The sequence below is a fragment of the Dunckerocampus dactyliophorus genome, chromosome 2, assembly GCF_027744805.1.
Source record: "Dunckerocampus dactyliophorus isolate RoL2022-P2 chromosome 2, RoL_Ddac_1.1, whole genome shotgun sequence".
NCBI classification, from domain to species: Eukaryota; Metazoa; Chordata; class Actinopteri; order Syngnathiformes; family Syngnathidae; genus Dunckerocampus; species Dunckerocampus dactyliophorus.
This window is the reverse complement of record NC_072820.1, coordinates 9,072,345-9,092,344: the sequence shown is the minus strand read 5'-3', so window position 1 is coordinate 9,092,344 and position 20,000 is coordinate 9,072,345. Positions and strand designations below refer to the sequence as shown.

Sequence of the window (20,000 nt, the reverse complement as noted above, 5' to 3'; positions counted from 1 at the left end):
GGCCCGGCCCCTTATTCAAATGAAACCGGAAACGCACGTCATTTTGGGCCAATCTGCGCGCTCCAGGGTGACATAATGGAATTTTTAGGGCTAGAAAGCGATCAGTGCATAGCAGTCGTGCCACAGGGAAGAAGGAACTAGTCGAGGAGGTTGGAGACCCTCCTGGTGGTGGTCGTTCATACACTGGTACACAAGAGGGTGGTTTAAAACCGATATCAGCTGATTTCATCCATGTTTGGACACGGTTTTTGAATGCGCACCCTCCTGTGAGGGTGTAGAATGGAAAGGAGCCTCTACGCAGACACAGTGCTCACCGCTCCCACTGTCTATCCCCGCACCACCATGATGAAGAAGGACATTCATATCAGCCTGGACGAACACACCTCCGAGCTCAAGACCAATCCACTCCGCGACGCCGATGGCCTCCTCAACTCACCAGACTTGGGGCTTCTCAAACTGACGTCCCCGGACCTGGAGCGTCTCATCATCCAGTCCAACAACCCGGCATCCCAGTTCCTCTACCCGAAGTCTGCCAGCGACGAGCAGGAGTTCGCCGAAGGGTTCGTCAAGGCTCTGGAGGATCTCCACAAGCAGAACCAGCTGAGCGAGGCGGGCTGCGTCTCGGTGGACAGACTGGAGCTCCTCGGTGCTTCCAGCACGGTGGGATCCGCTGGGCTGCAGACGTCTGATCTTCCGGTATATACCACCTTGAACGGCTATGCTGCCAGCCCACTGGGGGCCACAACGATCAACTACACCACGGATACCATCCCCTTTCCGCCGCCTCCGTCCCATCTCAGCCCGCAGCAGCAGACAGCAACCGCCGCCGCCTTATCGCGGCTCCAGTCCGGAGGCGTCGTGAAGGACGAGCCGCAGACAGTTCCGGACATGCAGAGCCTTGGCGACAGCCCGCCTCTGTCGCCGATTGACATGGACAACCAGGAGCGTATTAAGGCCGAGAGGAAAAAGCTGCGCAACCGGATAGCAGCCTCCAAGTGCCGCAAGCGGAAACTGGAGAGGATCTCTCGGCTGGAGGACAAAGTGAAGAGCCTGAAGACGCAGAACACCGAGCTGGCCTCCACAGCCAGCGTCCTCAGGGAGCAGGTAGCCCAGCTGAAGCAGAAGGTTATGAACCACGTCAGCAGTGGATGCCAACTTTTACCAAACCAAGTCCAAGCTTACTAATTCCACCAATGGTTGACTCTTGAAAAGACTTATGTGGCGTGTATGTCTTTCATGAAGTTCCTAGTGTAGATCCACCCTGCAGGTGGGTGTGACTGACAGGCCCCAGCTGAAAGTGAAAGGTCAAAGGTTATAGGAAGTCATGCAATACCAAGAGTGTTGATGCATTCATGCGGAAGCTGGACAATCTCCACAGACAAATACAAGTGCTGCCATTCAACTGTGTATATATATGTGTAAATATATACAGTCTTACTTGTTTACAATGCACTAAGCAATGACAAATATATATATTTTTTATTTACTGAAACATTTATTATTCCTCCTGGTCATATTTACTTGTTTTTTTTAATGGACACGTGCATGTTTTGTAGCTGTTGTATACGTACTATACAATGTATGTACAGTATTTGTCTCCATGGTGGCTGCTTAGTAGCCTCCCATGAATGTATACTTGTGTACTTGTATTCATGTATGATGGGTTCTCAGCACTCTACCTGACATTTATTAAATTCACTACATTACTAAAGGTAGTGTATTCTCAGCTTTTTAAAGTGTTTTCCATCGATCAGTAATTCCCAACCACTGTGCCATGAGAAATCATCAGGTGTGCTGTAGGCAAGTTTGTTGGTTATAAAGTTTCCTTCAAATGTATCTTTGTGTACAATAAGAGGCAGATCGATTAAATGGTCTTCCACCAGATGGCAGAAGTTACATAATTAACCTACGTGCATACTTCTTATGACATTTGGGCAACACCTCCATAAATGGAGAAATAATCACACCGTGGATTGTGACGCCCTCTGCTGGACAAAAAGATGAACTGTCAACGTCACAGGCACACATGACTCAATGAGTTAACATTTGGGAATAATTGGAGCGCTTCAACAAAATCCAGCTGCTGTGATTTATTTATTGATCCCTCATTTAAGCAAACCTGGCATTACAGTTATTACAGCACGATTCACACAACTAATACCAGACGGGCAGAAAAAGGCTATTTACAAGAGTTATGACTGGGGGAGGGACGGTGCTCTTGAGTCAGCTGCACGTCTACAGCCACAGCAAAACACAATAAATAATAGTAACACGCACAGTTCAAAAGTGAAACATTGATTTTTAGCGTAGTTTGTTTGTGTCTTTTCCAATGAGCTGCAACCAGCACCTGACAGGTCATGTCAGTGCAAGACAAACATATACTGTATATTCTTTAGCTCGATATTTGGCTCTGTGGACAGAACAATTAGAGGCGTCATTACACACAGCCGCCTAATAAAGGACATGTGTGGAATGCATCAGCAGCGTCGTTTTGCTGATATTTGGGTGCAGAGGAAATAAAAAGAACCTCTTATTGCTCTGTGAGAACAGTCTGCTTTTACACTGGCATGTCTTAAAAGTTACATAACTGATATGAAAAGACAAACAAGCTGCCCACCAATGACTGGAATGTTTGAACTCTCCTCCCCAGGATGTATATCAAGCTTGTAAACACCAACGTGTTAAAAAACAAAAAGCTGGGAGAAACTCTCTTTAGAAAGCATAGTAGGAAGAATGAGACATGTCAAATAAATAAGTTAGAAATCATATAAAATAAGTGTCAACATTTTGTCGCACGCCTCAGCACATCGGTGGACACACGACTTTGAGGGTCTGCACTGCACACACGGGCATACAAAACTAAATTGCAGATTCAACATTAAACATGCGTCAAACATGATGTTCCGTTCCAAAAATCGACCGTGTTCAAGTTGATGGTGCTGACAGGTCAGTGGTGGATCACATGTGTTTATGTTGTACGCAGTTAAGGAGACGCACAATAAACTTTGTACCTTCACACATGTCCAACTTGAGGTCAGATTCAGTGTGATGGCATTTGAGAACAAGTAACTATCCAGTCAACACCAACAACATGCACCCTAAAGCATAGCAAGGAATCCAACATTAGAAACATCTTTTATTATGTATAATAAGTTACTTCCATATTTCTATGTATTTTAAAACGTAGAGCTATTGACTTTTTTTTGTTTTTAAACATTTATACACTTATCTCTTGCTTATCCCTTCTTGAAAAATAATGCTTAAAATATAAAAAAGCCAAACTGTCACCTGTCCACTGCAGGCTCTGGTAAACGCAGATTAAAAAAAAAAAAAAGTTAAAAAGCTAGGAAGGCGCAAAACATAAATCTAACAATCTGATATTCTTCCAAACTACCCTGTTGGGCATAAAGCTTAGTAATTATGGATGGATCAATGATGTCACATGACCAAATCCAATCAAGTTTGAAATAAACTATGCTCAACAACAGCAAGCATTTTCAGTGGGATTAAAGATAAACTATAGTAGTGTACTCATTATGTCCATTGTAGGCTCTGGGGCGGTGGCCTCATGAGCAAACAATAAGGGTTGATAGAATGCTGCCTCTTTAGAAGCGTGTTCAAATACAGCACGGTGCATATGGACGTACATGTACCGTACATGACAGAAAAACAACATGGCAATACTTGCATGTTAAAGGGCGCTCAGCCTGTGACTAAAGTAGCACTATGTAGTGTTTGCTGCACAAGTGAGGATGACATTTCTTGGTGATATGGACTGAAAACAGGTCGTCTTTGGGAGTATTATGAGGATAGGAGGATGATGGGTTGGATAATCTCACAGGCAGTCAGCTCCTGTGTGTGTGTTTCCGATATCAATCTGTGCAGGTTTACATGACATCAACTGACAATAAGAATGTAAAAAGTTGTATGGATATCACGACAACAGATGTAGTGTATATGTATGTATGTGTGCGTATGCGTGTACGAAATGTATTTAGCAAGCGCAGTCCTGATGAGACCTCTGTGGCTGCTCGGTGAGCTGCGGCCCTTGTTTGGCTCCAGTGACGGTGGGATCGTTGTTGTCCAGACTCTCAGACATTCGCTCGCAGATGATGTCCACCAGCCTCTCAAAGGTCTGCTTCACGTTGATGTTGTCTTTGGCGCTCGCTTCAAAGTGCTCAAAACCTGCCAGCCAACAGGGGGCGACAGAGAGTACACAGTTTCCATTGTGAAGTCTATGACAAGACACTAGTCTCTTGAGGTCAGGATTCATATTTCCATTTAATATATACACACCCAACGGCCACGAAATTAGGTAGACTTGCATCATTTAATGAGATCCAATATGAACTGTCCTTATGTTGCTAAAAGAAATAATCTGAATAGAACTACCATGTGTTCTGTTTGTTGGTCAACAGAATTTCATGAAAAACTACTTCACAAAACTTTTGGTGAGTGCTGAGGTATTAGACAAAGAAGCATTATTACTGTAGCTGCAAGATATACTGTACACATTTTCATATTTTCCCTAAATATTTAAGAAAATAAGGCATGAATCCCATTGACAAAATGTCACACAGCTGGAGGTGGCTCTCTATGAAGGTTTATGATCTGGTGCTGATCCAGATTAATATTGTTCAGCCTCCCTAAGCTAAATTGTGTGCTCTAGCGAGTACAGTCAACCCTCGTTTATTGTGTTGTTTCCAGACTTGACCACGACAAGTGAATTTCCGCGAAGTAGGATTCAATATTATTCGGAATATTTTCGTAGTTAGAGCACAGACATGAAATGCTTTTAAGTGTCATGAGTGATCACTCAGCATCAAGCAGATTTATGTACATCTGCATGCCATTCCATTCCATTTATCAGAGTCCGGGTCGCAAGGGCAGCAGTCTCTTTAAGGAATCCCAGACTTCCCGATCTTCAGCCACTTCTTACAGCTCCACAGGGAGGACACCAAGGTGTTCCAAGGTCAGCCGTGTAATCCCTTCAGCCTGTCCTAGGCTTTCTACTGGCTGGGCATGCATGGAAAACTTCAACAGGGAGGTGTCCAGGACGCATATGGACTAGTTGCCCGAGCCACCTCAACTGGCTCCTGTGGTCCTGACGAGGCCATCAGGACCACATCGTCTAGGAGTAGCAGAGACGAGATCCTAAGTCCCTCTAACTGAACCCCTCGACGCCTTGGCTGAGCCTAGAAATTCTGTCCATACAAATTATGAACAGAATCGGTGACAAAGGGCAGCATTGGCGGAGGCCAGCGTTCCATAAAACAACGGCATGAGACCTTGCCAGTCATACAAGCTGCTTTGTCGCTGTGGGGGGAGGTGGGACCGCTAGCATACCAGCACAGTGCAGCAAGGGATCCTCGTGAGGACAAATGCAAGGTAATAACAGAAAAAAAGATGATTGCAAAGCCAAATGGGAATATTAATAATGAGAAAAGTGAGCTCATCGACCTGAACGAGCCAGTATGCCGAATTCAATGTTAAAATCTCTCCTTGTCTCGTTCTCGTGGACCTTATCTCGTGCATCATCTCGTGTTGTGAAAAGGTTTTCTTCTTATGAGTGTATGCACCCACTCAATCATATTCAGCTATTTTTTGATGCTATCTGGCTTGCATATTCAGATCTAAACCTTTGTAATCACCTAAATCCAACATCTGTTTAGTCGGTGTTAACTGAACGGTGTAGCCACATTAAAATATTTGCACCCCAAGTGAAAACTGGAAGTGAGGCCGACTGCCTCTAGGTCACGTGGTTGCAACCCAGCAACAGGTTGCGCTACTCAGCTGTTGGTGTAAAATTCATGCATGTTACTATTGCCGTACTGTTGTTTACAACAAACCCTTCAGTGGTATTAGGAAATAATGGTTCCCTAAAAATACCCGTCTTTCTATACCAATAAACTATACAAGACAGTTGTATATAACCTAAATGTTTATACCAGTAGCAGAAACTTCAGCCAACTTTGTCATGATTATCCATCCTATCATGTCGCTGCCTCTTCAAAGAACCGCACCGCACGATGAGTCATTCGCTCTATTAACAGGGGTTGTGACATGTGAGTAGTCAACGACACCTCCACTTACCAAGCTGTTCTGACAGCTGCCGGCCTCTTTCTGTGGCCACCACACGTTCATCCTCCATATCACACTTATTTCCCACCAGCAGCACCTGAGCATTGTCCCACGAGTAAGTCTTGATCTGAGTGGACCTGTGGGTACACACACAAACACACACACACGCTGGATTTCAGACACATTAAGGCGTTGCAGTTTAAATGTGAATTCTTGAAAATGGATTTAGTTGCAAATATTTTATACTATATTGATATCCACCCATATATTATGTTCATTGCACCTTCATTCATAAGGACAGTACTGTACAGTATATTTATAGCATCTCTATAATCTACATTGCGCCTTATTCTTTATATTTGAATATGTAAATATGTCAATACCATCCCAATCATCTGTACAGTATGTCTATTCAACCATCTGTACATCAAGCTGTATATTCATTCACTGTTTATGGAATTCTGCGCTTGCTGTTTACATTTCGCTACCTTGTACTTGTGCATGTGGAATGACAATACATTTAAAATCTAATCTAATTTTAAAAACATTTTTAATGGGAAGAGGAAGCGGGGAAATGGTGATTGCACCTTGTTGACTCACTCAAATTACAGGAGAGCCAATACAAGAGTTGTACTGCAAATAGGAGTGCACGATGAATACTGAATGATTATTGAGCCGATATGAGGAATTATGATGTCATACCGATAAATCTGCTAACATTTACAACATAGCTCAGATGACTGATAATTAGGGGTGTCACGAGACACTCAGTTCACGAGACGAGATAATACACAAGATTGTGTCCACAAGAACGAGACGGGATTTTACCATTTTTAAGAGAAACACAATGAAAAAAATATGACAATGTATTGCAATCGACTAATGTAGTTTCTACTACGTTACACTCTTTTGCGCTCTGTGTGTGTGCTAGCATCCCTGCCTCCACCCACGGAGACAAAGAGACTGTATGACAAAAGGGCTCACTCCATTCATGCTGTTGCTCTAGACACGCATGCGCATGACAATATATTGAGGTTCATTTTCATTTATTGTGTGATTAGTTAATTATTCTCTTATCACAGGCCTAGTGCCCACAGGACGTTTTTTTTCCCGAGCGAGTAATGTCACATTTTAATCACGCAAGCTCTTGTTTATACCTTTCACGATAAATTTTGCTGACGATAATTGTCGTAGAAATGATTGTCGATAATCTATATTATTGACAACATTTTTTGAACCCATTTTTTCATTAATTATATGGAATATAATGAGAGGACACTGCATCAAAAGCAAAAAAGTTAATTTCTCAAGAGTATTTAACATTGTAATTCGAGTGTCAAGAGCTTTTAAATAAATGAAACAAACATAAACAAAAAAAGACAAAATAACTCAATGAAAATAAAAAGGAATCCCAGTCTCTTTTAGAAACAAAAAAAACCCCCACAATCATAACCAAAACCAAAAAAAAACCAAACCGTGTCTCTGTTAACAATAAAAACCACACACGCGCAGTTATGTAATGTATTGTTAAACTAATCTAGGGGGTCGTATTTGAGCTGGACCACCTGTATGTGGTGGGGAGTAAAATGCAATGTTTCTGATGTCTTTCAACACGTCTTCTTTCACTCGGTTACACAGTTGAGGAACTGCTGTTTGTGACATGTACATGTACATTCTCCCAGGCAATTTGTACTGTCTGTCAAACATTTGTAACATTTGCCAAAATGTTGGATTTTCAACCGTATTGAAATTTCTTTTGCAATGCGGCGAGTGACAATGTCTGTGATCGCGCACCATTTTGCGCTGTTTCGTTTATATTTACTTTGTCGACCAAACTCCTCAGTAAGTGTTGACTGTCCGGATGAAGGCTCTGTTGCACATCCACACTGGGACTGTGGCATTCGACTTAGAAGCCATCGCTTTTGTGCCTTCAATCATATTAGCCTTTGTTTGCTAACTTGCTGCTAGCACTCTTGTCTGTGTAACCACTCACTAGTAGCCCCGCCTCCACGTACTGGGGCAAAGAGGCTGAATGGATGACAGAAGGGTCACTCTCTCCATTCATTCCAGTATTGAACAAACGTGCACAGACACATGCAGAGTGAACCCTCTTGTGATGCAGCCTATGTGGTAAATAGAGACGAGGAAAACAAAGACGCACACATGCACATGTCAATTTATCGAGGCTGGCAAAATTATCCACTTCATTTAAAAAAAAAAACATTCTATTAAATCGATGTATTTATTATTGTAACAGGCCTAATATTGTGACACCCCCACCGATGATTGAAAAAAAGTCTCCAATGAAGTGATATTACCCGTACTGTCCTGTAGGGTGAGAGGGTGAGCAAATCAAGCACCCCTTTTCTGCTACGTGTGATGTGTGTTGATCGCGTGAGACTTCCCCACTGCCTCAGACACCTCACGTACTAGTCGCACCAAACACTTCGCAAACGACGACAGAATAATAAAAAAAAAAATTGACCTTCAACACACCAAACTCCACCAGCCTCCCAAAACGCCAGCATCGCCACAACGGCGCCCCGAAGATGCCCACACTGCCAAAGAAAGGCCAGGGGCTGGTTCCCATCGCCGAAGACACCGTCCCTAGTCGACCAGCATTCCGAGCCACAGTTTGTACTTCCGAGCCGCTGCTATTTTTTAAAATGTTTTGTTAATAATAGTGATGTCATGCTATTTGGGTCGGACAAACCTACAGGTACAGTTTGTCAAATCCAAATTTGCTTGAGTCGTTCTTACCTCCAGGCGTGCACAAACTACAATTCAATCTAAATAGATATAAAAAGTTATCGGTTATCAGCATCGGTCTTGAGAAAAAGGACGGTATTGTGTACCCTTATAAATAAGGCAACCAAAACAGTAGAAAGATGTCTCAGTATGACGTATTAGAGTTCTAAATTACTGCATGTTTTATTGTTCAGTTAATATTTTTCTAGAAGCAAATTTTTCCGCTGAAGCTTGATATACACTCCTGATGAAAATCTTAAGACCAGTTGAAAAATTGCTAGAATTTGCATTTTGCACATTTGGATCTTAACGAGGTTTTAAGTAGAGCTACAATACGCAAAAACAAGAAGGGGGAGGGAGACAAAAAGCACTTTGAAAAAGTAATTTATTGAAAACAACAATTAAACTGAAATAGCCTGTTTATCAACTGATCAAAAGTTTAAGACCACAGGCTATAAAATCTGCTCAAAATGTTCATTTTCTGTCAGGCATTCACACTGTCATGCCCTCCTGATGGCTAAAGCTAAGAAGCTTTCTCTTTTTGAACGTAGTCAGATTGTCGAGCTGCATCAGCAAGGCCTCTCGCAGCGTGTCATTGCTGGGTGCAGTAAATCAGTCATTCTACATTTTTTGAAAGATCCTAAGCATTATGGAACAAAAAAGTCAAGTTGTAGAACCCCCCCCCCCCCCCCCCCCCCCCCAAAAAAAAAAATCACACCTGTGCTGAGCTGGAGGATCCGATTGGCTGTCCATCAAGACACAGGGTGGTCTTCGACCCACAATAAAGGCCCTTACTAGGGCCGACCGCAGCGCAATAACCATCACATGGCAACTGTGGGAAAAGGGTTAAAAAAACCCAAAAACAAATCCAAAGACCTCGTCTCCTTCAACGCCACAAAACTGCCCGTTTAGACTTTGCCAGGGAGCATCAAACATGGGACAATGACAGGTGGAAAATGTTTTATTCTCTGATGAGAAAAAATGTAACCTTGAAGGTCCAGATGGCTTCCAACGTTACTGGCATGACAAGGAGATCCCACCTGAGATGTTTTCTACCCGGCACAGTGGAGGGGGGGGTCCATCATGATCTGGGATGCTCGCTTGACCAAGGACTTCTTCAGGGAGAATAACATCACTCTTTTGGACCATCCTGCATGTTCCCCCCATTTAAATCCCATAGAGAACATTTGAGGATGGATGGCAAGGGAAGTTTATAAAAATGGCCATCAGTTCCAGACAGTCGATGCCCTTTGTGAAGCCATCTTCACCACTTGGAGCAATGTTCCCACTAGCCTCCTGGAAACACTCACATCAAGCATGCCCAAAGCAACTTTTGAAGTGATGAACAAGAACGGTGGAGCTACTCATTACTGAGTCCTACTGAGAACAGTTTTTGTTCTGGTTTGGAGAGTTTTTTGTTATTTTTTGAGCGATGGTCTTAAACTTTTGATCAGCTGATAAACAGCCTATTTCACTTTAATTGTTGTTTTCAATAAATTACTTTTTCAAAGTGCTTTTTTTGTCTCACTCCCCCTTCTTGTTTTTGCATATTGTAGCTCTACTTAAAACCTCGTTAAGATCCAAATGTGCAAAATGCTAATTCTAGCAATTTTTCAACTGGTCTTAAGATTTTCATCAGGAGTGTATTTGCCTGTGCAGATGTATTGGTGAAGCCACTGACAAGGTGACCGGACAGGTTTCAAATAAAGTACTCAAATATTTAACAGACTTATTTGGCTGGTAAAACAACACATGTTACAACCATTTTAGTCTATTAAGCTTCCATGATACTGAGTATTTACATAGTAATATCAAGGCTGTCATCAGACTGGCCACCAGCAATCAAGTATTAGGTTAGCAAAGAAAAGCGGTTTGTGTAGTTGCAGGCAGCTACAACAAAAGAATGTGGTGTTGCGCAACACAAGGAAAGAAACATGTTGTGCAGTAGTTTCCAATCAAGTGTCCCCTCACCAGTCTTGCACAGCGTTAAATGACTCCTCATTGGTGATGTCATACATGAGGATGAAGCCCATGGCCCCTCTGTAATACGCCGTGGTGATGGTCCTGTAGCGCTCCTGGCCGGCTGTGTCCTGCACCAACACACGAGCAAACAAACTTAGCACTTTTTTCCCCCCACCAGCACGCAGGAGGATGATAAATTAATTTGCGGGGGGCACATGAAGAGCATACAGCATTGCCTTTATGTTATAAGTAATAATGAGCGGTCACAGGTTGAGTGGTGTCATTTTAAGCACACTTCGAGGTTGTCAATTGACATGTAAGAGATGGGAGGCGTAAGCCAGAAGCTCTCAGAGCCCCCACATAAATGGACCTCCCCTCACCCAGATCTGCAGCTTTATCCTCTTGTCGTTCCTGTAGATGGTCTTCACCTTGAAGTCGATGCCAACTGTGCTGACGAAGGCCGGCGTGAACGAGTCGTCTGCATAGCGGAAAAGGAAGGACGTTTTCCCAACGCTGCTGTTGCCAATGATGAGGATTTTAAACATGTAGTCAAAGTTCTGGTCCGAGGACTCCTTTTGTCCGTATGTGGCATTTGCAGACGCCATCTAGCCAGGGAAAGAGATCACAAAGTGATGGGTAACTAGGGAGTTGCTTGAGAAAACAGCACGTTCCTATGTACAAAGGGTGGATCACCACATCATTACTAACCAGGGATGTGCCTATTAAGATTTATTGGCCACAATTCCAATAAAATGACAACACATTCCAGCCATGTGAAGAGCACACATTTCTTCATTGTCAATAATTGATGTGAGCGAGTTAAACTTGGGATTAGATGTGAGCTGATCTCCCTGAAGGAAGACGTGCCACCGTGAGAGTTGCTGGAAACACTCAGCATCCACATGTAGTAACACACTGTGACAGTCTGGAGTAGTGTAAGAGGACAAACTGCTCTATTATTGGACAAGGAGTACGCACACATACATGCACACGCACACAGTTTGTAGTGAGCAAAATCCAAGCTAAGATTCTCAAGGCATTGAATCCAGAAGACTTCGCCTCTATTCCGAGCAGGCTTCATCACTCAATGCTCAAAGACTAGGTGGGCCAAACACTAGTCGGACTAGATAGGACAGCTCTAGTCTGAGAACTTGTTGTAAGTTCCAGTGTTTTTATCCTCTACAGCAGGAGTTAAGTGTCACTTAACAGTCTTGCTCTCGTTACGATTACTTATGGCTTGTCTTCAAAACACTAGAAACACTAGCTTTAAGACAGTGACGCTATCACAAGAGTCTCCAACAGGTATTCTTGTAAGCTAGCAGTAGCTCACCAGCTGATGTTGAGTAGTTCAGCACAGAATATTTGCTTCTCCTCTTTGCATTTTTATACGCGTCCTATTCAAACATGACGCCTGTATTTAATGACCAATGAGCACAGTGAGCGGAGATGTGCTTTGTAAAATAAAGTATCATTTAAATGTTAGCTCACCTTCCTTTCTTTTTGTCAAAGTAGCTTTAATAGTGCTGCAAGTTGGATGCACCTGTGCTATCATAACCCCGGAATGTGAATTTATAAAGGACAGTTTTCTATAACAACAATATCTAAATTGTTATCTTATTTTGTTAATTGTCTTATGTTGAACAAAAAATATTATTGCACAATTCATTTCACATGTATTTGTGTTACTCTAAAACAGGCATCATATTAAATTTAGGTTTGTGTCAAATAGTACAATATTTTGTACTAGTCACATAGTACTATTGGACTAAATAGGTCAGGTCACAAAAGGAGGCTCGACATTTTAGACTGACTTTAAGCGCTCTCGGCAACTTTGCCAATAAATTAACAGTTTTTCAATGTTCTCGGTTCATGTTCTGCTGGTTGTTGATAAAAGTTAAATAAACAAGTTAATAAATAAGTAAGTAATAAAAAACCCACCCATGCAGCCCACCACCACAGCTTCAAAAAAGCTTAGGGGAAACCCTGCACCGAGTGACCGGTGTTGAATACTACATAGCAACGACATGTATTTCAATGCGTGTTCTCTTATATTTGTATTTTACTTCATTTAGCCATTTTTATGTTTGAAAATGCTTACACTCCCCCCCGAAAGTTTGGGAATACCTGCAGTGGGAAGTGTAATTTAGACCAGAAATACATAAAATGTGCTTAAATATGCATATTGCTTTACTAATAATGATCAAATTCAACCACGAAACGCTGATTTGTTCATTGATATTAGTGCTCGACCGCGCCGATATTTGGAATTTTGACGTATATCAGTATCGGCCTTTATTTAAATCCGCCGAACCGACATCAAGAAATCAATTTAAAACTGCTATTTCGGCCCAGACGCGCCTCTCTCGCGCTCCTGCGACTTCTGTCTCCAGCATTGCTCCACCCACGGTGCCATCTCATTGGTTAAGGAAGCCACAGTGGCAGAGTAAATCTGAAGCGGACGCTGTCCACACACACACGGCTGTGAGGGAAGTTTTCACGAACGTCCTGAGAGCAAACACATACGTCAAGGTAAAGGCAGAAAGCTCTCAAAATTGTCATATACAGTCCAGTGCTCCACATCTCACAACTACTACTAACGTTACAGTGAGCAGCAGAATAAAGTAAAGCCAAGTAAACATTAGCGGCAGCTCCGCTAGCTCGTAGTACCTCCCGACTTGTCTGTGAATTACTTGAAAGAAGGCTGCTGATCATGTCAACAGCCTTAAACAGTCCGTGATAATAAAAGCAGGTGTGTGATTGACAGCGAGCACATGAAAAACTCAATTCACTTGTTTTATTGGAGGGAAGCCAAGGTGGAGGCTGGTTAGCGTACCATAACATTAGTTCGCCGGTCTAAAGCTCAGCAAGCTATGTATTAGCAATGGGGAGAATGTATGTAACGTGGAGAATAGTGTGTGTTTGCGTGAAGGTCATATGAAAAACCCTACAGCTCACGACTACTACAATACTACTACTAAACTACTACTACTAAATAACGTTATTGTAATAGTCAAATGCAGCTACTGCTATCAAAAAGTGAACAAAAGCTACATCAGGAGGATCACTATGTATTTAAGATGTCAATGTCTGGTGTGATGTACAAAATTATTCTTGTTGGACAGCGACGTGGCTTTCAGCAGGTGAGTATCGGGTGTTAAACTTCACACATTACACAGTCGCACACAGGCACCGTTCTGCCTCCGATACACTTCTGTCAGTTGGACTTTCTGTGTCAGTGCCGTTCATACAGACCAGCAATGAAAGACAAAGCTGACTTTTACAAGTCAAATTAAAGTTGTCTTACTGCCATCACTCACCACCTTATACTTGCTATATCCTACTAGATTTTTGTGCGTCATGTTGTACCACATTAGCATCACTAGAGAGAGAAACATGAGGGAAGCATGGCAGTTTACACCAACAAAATTGTGTTGCCATGACCCGTGGTGGTTTCCGCACTGCTAAGAGACATGATCATCAACCAGACTCTCTTGACTTGATGCAATAAGCCTTAAAAATGGCAGCCCACCATGACATCCTTCACGACGAGATGCAGGGCGTCTTTGGTCTTTATAAACAAACATTAATGAATGTGAAATGTGATAAGATACAAGAACACACTGGACTTAACTCGCTTTGCCTTTTCACACACCAAACGTACTGTAGGGGCAGAACTACATAATAACAGAAAAACATTATTTTGCGAAATGAGAGGCGAAACATGTTGAAAAACCCTGAGTATTATGATGTACACTTCTGCCACTGCAAACTACAACCACGATAATAAAGCTATTGATCTCTAGCAGTGTCAATCAGAACAGAGCAGTATCTTTTTAAGGCATGTTTCCCCCAACAGCAACAGTTTCTGAAGAATCAACCAGCTTCACCAGATCATAACAATAATGAGTGCACCCATGCTAAGACACCAAGACGACACAACGGAAGTAGCAGGGCTTAGCAGGCTAAGCATCAGATAAACTGTCTGACTCCATGCAGGCAAGCAGGAGCTCCACGGAGGTTTGTGCTGGCCAAACATGGACGACCATATGGTTTACTAGACCGCCCTTATCCCACAGGGTACCGTGCAGAACAAAGTGCAACCGTTTCAAACACTCCCAATTTTGACATATGTTTCCATCTTATCCAACGTCAGCAAGCTTGCAAACAGAGCTGTGTCCAATTCCTATTTTGGTGCATTTTGCCAGTCAGCATTGCAAATGTGTTCAGTTTTACAGCACGAATACAACGAATAAATAAACCATGTATGTTTTTAAAAGAGAATAATGGATAACAGTTAATATGTGATATAATATGGCTGACAGGCAGCATCATCGTCGCTATTTATCAACTGGCAGGAGGAGCTAGCTAGGCATCCTAGCTATGTCAAATGAAGGTTACTCTACCTTATTTACTGCTAAAAATTCACTCCAAACCGACGAGCTGGCATTCGATCAAATGTTAAATTCGTATCTGCCGCTACTGTTAATAAAGCAAAAGCAACGCAATCACACATTGGTGTAGTTTTACCGTGAATTGCTTGTTTTATCCTCCGCTTCGCTGCAGCAGTTAGCGTGGAGCCCAGCTTTGCACCTGCAGTAGAGCGTGCACTTTCTTGATTGACAGGCCCGGACGACCTGGGTATTGGTCCAAAAAAAACAAAAGAATGGTTGACAAGAGAATCCACCAATCAGAGAGAAGTACTTGCTAATGCACGAGGAGCCCCACCCCTTCCCATAGCAATATGTAGTTTGGGGTTTTAACATAGAATAAAACAATACTGTACAATAATATTGTTTTAGGTATTTATGTCTATCAATTACTATATATATATATATATATATATATATATATATATATATATATGCAAATTTTATTTTAATTTTAAAAAAGCATATATTTCAAAGGGTTTTTGCATTATTTCATGTTCTGTGTACCTAACAATAAACAGTCATGCTCACAAACAATTATTGTAAAGTGCATTTTTGACATATAAAAAGCAGGGAACACATGAAAGAGTGAAATGTTTTTCTTTTATTGGCAAGGCATACAGTTCAAGTTGGAAAGAGGTCACAAACACCCGCAGTTAAACAACAGATTGGATTGTCAAAGCTGTGGTTTAGAAATTATGATCTTTGATGACTTTTTGAACCACTATAAAATTTTGACTGAATGGACCATAACCTCAGATCATCACGTCATGAATATTAGTGAGCAATGACAACAGAGGAAGACGGTAAAAAGGAGAAACGTTTCAGAAATCTGGCACTCAACTAATTTGCATACAGACAAAACATGAAAATGTGTAACTTGGCTTGTGTATGTTAATTGTAGATGTGAACAGTGGAAAAGGAAAAAGTAGAGTAACCTGTCCCATAAGTCATTCTGCCAAATCATACTATAAATAAGGACTAAACCTTAAAGACTACTGTTCCATTGTGTCTTGCAATATGGAAATAATAAATAAACTGTACATGGAGCAATGAGAGGAAAATGTACAAGATAAAACATATAAACAGAACCCTGTTGCATGTTGTTCTGGTTAAGATGCTTTGAGATAGTCCTTAGTTTTGAAGGCATCCTGGAGCGTTGGTCTGTTAATGGCTACAGAAAGCATTGCACACATTTTCCTCCAGCATGTGAGAATATCTACGGCCAAAGAAAAATCCAGGTGTGAAAATAAGGCATAAAGAAGAAATAAAAGCTTGTTCACACATTAAACAGGATTGATTTGTGGTAAAACTACAACAGACTGTTCATCTCTTGTAGAAAGTGTGCATTAGACAAAAAAAAAAAAACAGTCCCTCCAACCAACCTTTAAGAGCTGTAGTGGTGTAGCCCAGGAATTCCACTCAACCACCAGCGGTCACATTATACACGTTCAAATATAATGGAGGTACACAATTGTAAATGTACTATACAAAGTGCTTTGGTTTTTTTTATTAGCAGATACATCTAAAAAAAAAAAAAAAGTCCACCTCGTCATTCACTCTCACATACAAAATACATCACCGTTTTAAGACAATATCATTTACAGTTTGAAAAGGTGAAAAGGGACAGAGACACTGGGGTCAGGTTGGCACACGAGGTGCTACAATCAACCAACTTGCTGGTGGAAAGTAGCCGGTGGCAAAATGGAAACTACAGTACGGGTTGTGTCATGTTTGCCTGGCACTTGTTTTGTCATTGACTTGTGTGATGAAGAGCAAAATATTGATGAACAAGATGGGAACAGCCTCACATTTCGTTTTACAGTTACAAAGATGAGGCCTAGAACGCAATCCTTACTACTTTTGGATGCACTGTTGTTTTAAAGCAACAGAATGTACGATTTAATGTTTGCATGATCGCAGCCATCAGTCTTTCAGTCACCACCCTCCATGTGCTTGTGGTTTGAATCAAAGCCCTTCTGAATTACAATGAGGGCCAGCCTTAAACAAAACTGTAAAGTGCTCAAACATGAAGGCAAATCGATCAAATGGGTGTCAAAATATTGAATGCAGACAAGTGACTTAAAGTAACAGCAAATATAATTGAAGTAGTAGCAAAGCAGAAACAGCTGATATTTGCATGTGGGGGCTGCGGTTGAACACATTTTGAACGTATTTTCCATGCAAGCCATGCAAATAATCTCTACTAGTTTTCAACACTAGGTGGCACCATGTGCACAGGCCACATTGCTTTGGATGTTAGTCCCTGACTGTCTTGTTTGGCTCATTTCTGACATTCTGAAGCGTTCAGTTATAGAAACTTTAAGTAACATTGTTGAAAGAGTCTCGTTCTAATTGTATTCCTCTTTTAAAATAACTGCTTTAGTTGCGAGTCACTCAAGACGTCTGCTACATGTCACGCTTCCTACACTACAGTGTGCATACAGCTCTGATCTGCATGTGCTTTGCTTGCATGAATTTGACTGTGGCCCGAAATAAAAGTCAACATTACAAAGAGTGAGATTCAAAAGGCAGGCAAAACAACAATTTCGAATTTGGCAACATGTGTCCTCGCTAGTGAGTCAAGACTGTAGAGGACTCTTGAATGAGAGGTGAAACATCTTCAAGTATCGAACTGACGTCATTGTGTTTTCATATCGCTCATCACTTCCTCAACTAGTTTATAAAAACTCTAGAAAGAGGAAGACAATTCATTAGTGGTGGACAACAGTCTCAGTGGAATATCCACAGTGTGCCTGACTGACACAACAGAGAGGACCAGTCAGAAAACCTGGATTCGAGTCCTATACTGGACTCAAGTCTATCTGCTTCTCTTTAGTGCATGCACCTGCTTCAACTGCAGGCCTCCTTCACAGCACCTCACAACTGTAACGTGCCCCTCATCCCGAGGTGCCGCTGGCACCCTGTCTGTGGAAACAAAGGTGAAAGTGGTGTGGAGTGGGAGAGGGGGAGTCATAGAGGAGGAGGCACTGAAATCAAGATGAAAAATAAACACAAAAGAAATGGCTAAAGGAACTCGGGATGGGTGCTATGTGTCGAGCCTGATGTCTGACACCCCAGACAGCGCTTCCGGGTCTGTCCCTCTTGGTGCTGCCGTGTCTTTATCAGAGTGTGCAGAAAACGTCCTTGTTGCATCAGTAGTGATCGTTGTGGGAAGTAGGTGAGCAGGGGTAGCATCAAATCCACCACCAGAATCAGTTCTGCACACTTCAGTCCCTCTGTAACCGCCGCAGCCCTCCTCTTCCTCGAGCGGGCTCTCGGTATCAGACTCTCCTTCCTCCTCCAAGGTCAGCTCAAACTGGAACTTGTCGGCAGATACGGTGCTGCCGCCAACGCAAAAGCCAGAAGCTTCACCAGTAAGACCTCCTTCCTGCGGTTCTTCGGGGTTGGGTGAAGGACTGTGGGGGATCATGCTCTGGTACCACTCTCTGTTGTCCTCCAGCGTGTCAAGGATCTCTTGTGCATCAGGGTGAACAAGGTCTGCCCACGTCTCCCACAGAGGATGAACGATATAATCAATGAAACCCACCTGAAAGAGAACATCATATGAGGGGGTGGGGTTCATATTGCTTTCAGCACACTAGTTTGATTGACAGGTGTGGGCTTTACCTGGCTCTTCTCAATGGAGGCGTTGTGTTTGTCACACATGGGGCTGATCTCCATGCCCTTGTCTCGCTCCCTGTCCCCTTGGGTGAAAAACTCCACCATGATCCTGTCAGTCCACTGTCGGTACAACTCCAGCGGCTTGGTGGGGTTACTCAGGTCAGCACAGTGCACCATGTTCTGAAGGACCTGCAGTGACAGAAAATATGCGTTAAAAACCTCAATGGCACAAAGTCCTGAATTTAATAATGAACTGTTCCTACCTGTATGCGGTCTGAGTAATTGTCCAGCAGCAGAACTCCTAAACTGGTAACCTTCTTGGTCTCCACCATGGTTTTTAGGTCTGCCAGCAAGTTCATGTGTTTGGACATATCAGTGGCCAACACCTGTAACCACAACAATCACCTCAAATGCATCATTCAAATATGATTCAGATGCTAAGAAAGACAAAATAAAATGGTAACCTACCATGTCGATGACCATTTTGCGCAGTGAATGTCTCTGTTTCTTGCTGAGGTTCTGAAAGATGTCACAGTTGTCCTCCTGCAGAAGCTTGAAGCCAACTGCCAAGTGGTGATTCTCCAACACGGATGAGTCATTGTACATCAACGCCAGCTCGGAATCTTGAGGGTAAAAAGTTGGACGATGCGGAGTGAGCTCACATTGCTGAATACACTCAGCGATCACACAAACAACACAAACTCACTGGTGTTAATAAGAAACTGATTGGAAACTCCAGGATGATCCACATCATGGATGGCACTGGCAAACAGAGCAGCGAGGATCTCCAAATCAGTGAACACAGCCTTTAACAACACACGAAGAAGACCATCAGTATATACTGTATACACAGGTATGCACTCATCATCTGTCAAGAGTATCTTCGTACCTCTAGCGCAGGCGTGGAAAGCAGCACGTGCGTGGACTGGACAACGTCGGCGGCGTGGATGTTGTTGTGATACGCCACGTCCGCGTGGTAGTGATCCTCCAAAGTCATCATGAACGTGATGAAAGTGTCTGTCGGAATCTTGAAGGACTTGAGAAGGTCGCGTTCCTGCAGCAGCAGATGAGACACCAGGACATGAGAGTGTGTTTCCGCTTTCATTCATGAATTCACATACACTTTTTCACTTGACACAAACTATTTTTGAAGTACGC

At 42.6% G+C, this 20,000-nt stretch overlaps 3 protein-coding genes across 8 annotated transcripts in view; 1 reads left to right on the top strand and 2 right to left on the bottom strand.

Moving 5' to 3' along the window:
* Positions 1-86: 86 nt before the first annotated feature.
* Positions 87-2,083, top strand: LOC129177031 (transcription factor JunD-like). The gene has a single exon (XM_054767718.1). The coding sequence runs from the start codon at positions 280-282 to the stop codon at positions 1,183-1,185; it is 906 nt and encodes a 301-aa protein (XP_054623693.1). The 5' UTR covers positions 87-279; the 3' UTR covers positions 1,186-2,083.
* Positions 2,076-15,436, bottom strand: LOC129177032 (ras-related protein Rab-3A-like). Of its 2 annotated transcripts, none has more exons than XM_054767719.1 (5): positions 15,319-15,436; positions 11,172-11,396; positions 10,801-10,919; positions 6,094-6,218; positions 2,076-4,185 (listed from the first exon to the last, which is right to left on the bottom strand). In XM_054767719.1, the coding sequence occupies exons 2-5, from the start codon at positions 11,394-11,396 to the stop codon at positions 3,995-3,997; spliced, it is 660 nt and encodes a 219-aa protein (XP_054623694.1). In that variant the 5' UTR covers positions 15,319-15,436; the 3' UTR covers positions 2,076-3,994. The 2 variants fall into 2 exon arrangements, with proteins under 2 accessions (XP_054623694.1, XP_054623695.1); XM_054767720.1 differs by lacking the exon at positions 15,319-15,436 and adding an exon at positions 15,195-15,297.
* A 385-nt stretch (positions 15,437-15,821) lies between these two features.
* Positions 15,822-20,000, bottom strand: part of pde4ca (phosphodiesterase 4C, cAMP-specific a) — a 62,013-nt gene continuing 57,834 nt past the window's right edge. For all 5 annotated transcript variants that reach the window (XM_054767710.1, XM_054767711.1, XM_054767712.1 and 2 more), the window contains 6 exons: positions 19,732-19,896; positions 19,549-19,648; positions 19,311-19,465; positions 19,106-19,228; positions 18,849-19,031; positions 15,822-18,768 (listed from right to left, as the gene is read on the bottom strand). In XM_054767710.1, the coding sequence (XP_054623685.1) occupies positions 18,268-18,768; positions 18,849-19,031; positions 19,106-19,228; positions 19,311-19,465; positions 19,549-19,648; positions 19,732-19,896 (1,227 nt within the window). In that variant the 3' untranslated portion in view covers positions 15,822-18,267. The remainder of the gene's footprint in view (positions 18,769-18,848; positions 19,032-19,105; positions 19,229-19,310; positions 19,466-19,548; positions 19,649-19,731; positions 19,897-20,000) is intronic.